A 6,000-nucleotide genomic window follows, 5' to 3' on the forward strand; every position below is an offset into this window, starting at 1 on the left:
ATGCATATATATACATACACTTTGCAACCAATGATTTAATTTAAACATTGATGTTTTTGTTACAAATAATTAAAATTCACCTAAATATTTATAATTTTTTTTTATATATGAATTTTAATATTATAATTTTGAATGATTGTAAAATAATTTATTTTCTAATAAATCATAAATTGGGATTTTAATTCTAGAGACAAAAACAATAGAATCTATTTTATATTTTTAAGAATTATTAATTATAATTTTGTAATTTTAATTACAAAAAATGATTTACTTTTATTATAATTTTTTCAAAAACTTTTATAAATAATTTTATCAAAATAATTTCATAATTAATTACTCTCATAAATTTAATAAGTTAGAGATGATAAGTTTTCCATCCTATACAAAATTGGGTCTAAGGATTATATAAAGGAGTTTGTAAGATTTGTCATTTACTATCGAATTTCCTTCAACTTTCCACAACTATTTCAATTTTGTTAGCACGATTAAAGGATGTAGGAGAAGATATACAAGAAGATAGAAAATGATGTTCATAAAATGATTATTGAAAAATATAGTTATTGTCAAATAATCGATTTTCAATGAAGTGAATATGAGACAAATGCAGATCGACATTAACTTGTTTATGGGTGAGCTTCCCATTATATGTTGTTGGACTGCCAAATAAGATGCAGAGTCTGATAGTTGAGCAAGAGAAGGGATGAAAAGGGTACATAAAGAATAGTTTACTATAGAGAACCAAGTTTCAAAGTGTATCTGCCTCAACTAGCTTCTTCTTCTCCACACACAAATCTCATCATTGCATATGCATTCTCACAAAAGGTCTTTCTTGAATGGACTAATCTTTGGGAGTTCCGAGAAACTCTCTCCTCAAATCTTCCTTTGATCAAGCTTAGCATACCAAGTTTGGGTATGTTTCGTTGCTTTATGAGATCAATCCCTCAAATTTGTAATCTAGTGAAGAATTGAAGATTGGACAGATTAATAAAACATCTTTGAGCTGCAAATAATGACGTGTATGCTTCACCAAGAAGGGATTAGACGATAATGCTTTTTGGAACAATCCATGAATCGTTTGAAAGGCAAGCTTTTTGCCTGTGGCTCTATGGAACACTACATTACACCTTCATTGTATTTTATGTTAGACGTTGATCATCCTAAATTATGCCTACCCTTCAAGTTTATAAAGGCAAAGAGGTGGTCAAAGCAAATGCTCATGAGCCATCAATGATTCACCAATTCGACCTATCAGAGGTCTTTAATACATAGTTAACGAAATTCTTTATGAGATTATTTTATGTTGTAGAGAATATTCTTTTTATTTTATGTTGTAGAGAATGTTCTTTTTTTTCACGTCTATCAAGAAAATCTTTCAAAACTTGAGTCAATATTAAAGATCTCTTAAAGGACATGCTAAAGTTGTTTCACGCTAACACATATCCTAACATACCTTATCTCAACTTTGGAAACGCTATCTGCCATGTACAATCCTATGCTTTACCCTAATTCGAGTAAACGTTCTTGACCTAGGCCTGATAACTCATACCAGCTATTAGGATGTTGCTTAAAGAAAAAGTATGCTTTTAATGTTGCATGGAGTGCATTTAATGCATATCTATGTCGTTGCATGGAAAAATAAAAATGGTTGAAGATGAAGTTTTAAAGTACAGGTCAATAGGTACAACAAGATTTGCAATGACTCTTTTCTCAAATTCCTATTTAAAATAGTCTTCCAAGATGAAGAATAAGAGAAAAAGTGATCAAGAGCTTGTTGAAATGGTGTTAATTTTCTATCTCAATGCTTTATGTGCCCAACCTTTACAAGAACATTGTTTGTGTTTTGTTCAGCAAACTAGAAGAGTGTTTTAACATTACATTCGTCAAAAGACTTTTTTCTTTGTCTAGTGAGCAAAACCCTGTAATATTTTAGATCACCCCTTTCTTGTAAAACCTTTTAGCCAAAAGTTGTTGCATTTAAAACAATACTCAAGTTTTAGTCAGGTGAAGACAACCAAAATGAATGGTTTTGAGACATATGAACCTGTTAATAAGTGGTTCCTCCTTTTTAAACATAGATTTTGAACATTAATGAATTGTGCTTCTAAATTTTTAACACATTTCTCTTCAATTCTCTCTTTGCTAGAAATTATCAAGTCTAGTGAAACCATGAAGAAATTGGCTTAACCTATTCTTTGAACCTTGCACCTAAAACACACACCTATTTTATTGTAATAAAATAAATTTAAAATGAAAAGAAAATTTTAATAATAAAATAGTTAAGGAAGTTAACAAAAAAATATATATGTGAGTGTATGTGTCACAAGGTTACCTTCTAAGTTGTCTTATGAATGTTCTGTGTACTTCAATTTTTGTATATGTATGAGGTGGTTCGAGAACTGGGATAAGAATAATGTTCATAATTACATGATAATGATAATAATGTACAACAACATATTCAGACACAAGTTGCAACTACATAATAATCATGATCATCATCATTGTCACACAAATTTTATTATCATCTCACAAATCTACCATATATGAAGCAAGAAAACCCATAAGACAACTAAATTTTTTAATATTAATTTATTGTTCTAATTGTCACAAATAATTTTTTGCTACCTTATATTATTATTGTTAAAAATTTATTTTCATGTGAATTTATTTTATTACAATGAAGACTTGAATTTAATACTAATGTTTTCAATTTTTCCAAATCACATTCAATTAACATAATTAGTCGAATATAATCTAAAATTATAAATATATTTTATTAAATAAAAGTACAAACTACAACATTATTATAAGTGTTTTTCTTAAAATATTTTACAAATAAAAAAAATTAAAAAATATCATCGAACTAGCAAAAATATAACAAAGAAATATAAAATAAATTTTACCAACTCATTGTTTTAGTAAAAAAAAAAACACACACAAAACATGCTTCAAAGAATAATTCTAAAAAACTAAAAAGGTAAAATTGTGCTCCTATATAATATTTAAGAAAATTAAAACATAATAAAAATAAAACCATACTTGTAAGTATGATTTCAAAAATAAATAAAAACATCATCCAAAACACAATTTAAAAAATACGCAAAATACATGTCATTAAGGACCATTATAGAAAGGCAAAAATTAAACATACCAAGTCTGCTTAAACAGATTGTTATTCGAACTGGTTTAACACCTACAAATAGTTATGAGTTTTCTAATAGGTTTGTACATGTGTAACACTACGTCTACACATGTTAATTTGGGCTTAAAGTAAAATGAAAACACCTTATACATCCAATAAAAGGAGACAATCAACATCGATTTACAATTTAGTTATGCCAGATATATCACTATTAAGTCATCTATCATCTATAAAACTAGCAATTAATTTCATATACAAATAAATTTACCTGCTTTAACATCTTTAGCTAAGACCGGAGCATCGTCATGATTAGCCAATTCTCCTTTTCTTATATGGTATGCAACTTTTGTTATGAATGTTCTATTATTTCACCCTTTCATTTAAATCTTATTTGATTATCACGTGTTTTTAACACATGGATAACATTGGATACATATTTTCATGGCTAATGTTAACGGTTTATGTGTAGATTAACATGAAGACTCTCTCTAAAGTAGCAATAATTCTATCATCAATGATGATGTTGCTTCCTAGCACAACACACTCAATTGTTGTAGAGTCTAACGAAAGCTATATCAAATCAGCTACTTTTTTGTCTGAAAAGTTTGAAGTGGGACCAGGAAAAGTTGTAGTGAAAACATTATTAGATATTGAATTTCCAAAGGGTCACATTGGGGTCAAGAGTTTTGATGTTGAAGTAGTTGATGAAGATGGTAAATCTGTACCTTTGTATGAAACCTACCTTCATCATTGGTTTGCTGTAAAATATATTGAAAATATTACCATGTCAAACTACATTAAACAATCTCACGACCTTCGCAACGGTCTCGAATTCGAAAGAAATGATGGTATGTGCCAAGGTTTTTTGCTTCCACATTATTGGGGCTTGGGAGGAGAATCACGAGGAACATCCTCAAATCTTCCAGATCCTTTTGCAGTTGAATTAGGTAATCCTACAAAATTAAAGGATGGGTTTAAAGAAAAATGGTTATTTAGCATCATGGTTATTGATACCCGTGGCGCACATGATAGAAAAGGTTGTTCAGAGTGTAGGTGTAAGCTTTTAAATCTCCCAAACAACTTTTACAATGTCACCGTGGGCATTAATGGTCAATTATTGCCAAGAAATTATAAAGGAGGACTCTTTTGTTGTCAAGATAACTTACAATGCAAATTAAGAAATGATTTCCATGGCCCGACAAGAAATCTTTCCCTAAGATACAAAATAAGGTGGGTTGATTGGGATGAACACCAGGTGCCTCTTAGGTTCTATATACTTGATTCAACTGATCGTGTAAGATCAAATGGTTCTACACCAATTCATGATTGTCAGGTAGATGATTTATTCAATATATACTATACCTTGCAAATATAAGCAACCTTTTGAAAATCACTTATGTTCCAAACAAAACTATTAGGCTATTAATTACTTTTTTTTCGTGGGTAAGTGAGTAACATAAATTTATAAATTTGTTATAGGCAGAATATACTATTCCAAGAAATCATGACAATGACTCTCCTCACGTTAAGAAAGCAAACATCCCAATGACAAAAGGTGGTTATCTTGTATATGGCACTGCTCATATGCACACCGGTGTTGTCAATACTACTTTATATGGACAGGTAATATTTGAATTTATTTTTTGTACTCATATATAATTTATATCGCGTAGATAACCTTATGTTAAATTTTTTGTTCTTCTTAAATTTGTTGATAAATTATATATATTTGTAAGAAATTAACTATTTTAATGCATCTTCTCTAAATTTATGTTTTTGTTTGACTTAGGATGGAAGGGTTTTATGCACTTCAAATCCAAAATATGGAACAGGAAAAGAAGCAGGAAATGAAAAGGGTTACCTAGTTGGAATGTCAGTTTGCTATCCAAAACCTGGTTCCATCAAGATTAAAGACGGCGAAATTCTAACATTAGAATCCATATACGAAAACAAGTTTCGTACTGGAGCTATGGGGCACTTCTATATTTACTTGGCAGATCAAATACCGAACAATGATTTGAATATTTGATGTGGACTGTTTATTTATCTTTCTATAATACCTTATTTAATTTGTAGTATACTTGTAATCCACAAATAGTGGTTCTAAATTATCACTATGTGTATTAATGTTGTTTTACTTTTAATCCATTGTTTGGTCTATGGTTGTGTTACTTTTGGTATACTGTGTGTCTTGTGGATGTATATATAATCATCTATCACAATCTTTGTTATGTTAACAATATACTAAAAATATAATATACCAATTGAGCTTATAATTTAAAACAAGATGTTGTGAACCTAACGCCAATTTAAGTTCAAGAATAATGAAAGAATTGTGCAGTGTGAACTACAACTCGCTCCAAAATGAAGATGATGAAAAAAGAACAAATATAAAGTTAAAAATGAATAAACGATTTTCTATATTACGAAAGATAAACACTTTTTGTAAGATAAACACGTTTTGTTTGCATATATCTAGCGATGCATACAATTCACTCTTATAGGAGAACTAAAAGGTATATAAATATTATTGTTGATGAGACAAACTAACAGTCCATGATAATGTTGGAGTTGAAGCTTATGCTGAATCGTATTTATTGAATCCAACCCTCAAAAAGAAATGAAGACTTTGTGTTTCTATTGTGTATGTTGTATTATTTCTTCACGATGTTGAAGTGATCTTACATATTACTGAAGAAATTAATTAAACTAAACTTGGAAAGAGATAATTTTAACAGGTTAAAATGGTAGTTAATTATGTTAAAGTGTTATTGGCTGAAGGTGTTTTGAACTATACTAAGTACGTTAGGAGGTTGAATTGTGGTTTTAATATGTTAAAATTACTTAGAACTCATTGTAGT

At 29.2% G+C, this 6,000-nt stretch overlaps 1 protein-coding gene across 1 annotated transcript; it reads left to right on the top strand.

Annotated features, from left to right (window-relative positions):
• The first annotated feature begins 3,614 nt into the window (after positions 1 to 3,614).
• On the top strand, positions 3,615 to 5,168 carry LOC137819112 (uncharacterized). Its single transcript, XM_068622864.1, has 3 exons — positions 3,615 to 4,472; positions 4,619 to 4,762; positions 4,929 to 5,168. Exons 1-3 carry the CDS (start codon positions 3,615 to 3,617, stop codon positions 5,166 to 5,168), a joined length of 1,242 nt encoding a protein of 413 aa, XP_068478965.1.
• The last annotated feature ends 832 nt before the right edge of the window (positions 5,169 to 6,000 follow it).

Source organism: Phaseolus vulgaris, chromosome 10, assembly GCF_051622355.1.
Source record: "Phaseolus vulgaris cultivar YP4 chromosome 10, ASM5162235v1, whole genome shotgun sequence".
Taxonomy (NCBI): Eukaryota; Viridiplantae; Streptophyta; class Magnoliopsida; order Fabales; family Fabaceae; genus Phaseolus; species Phaseolus vulgaris.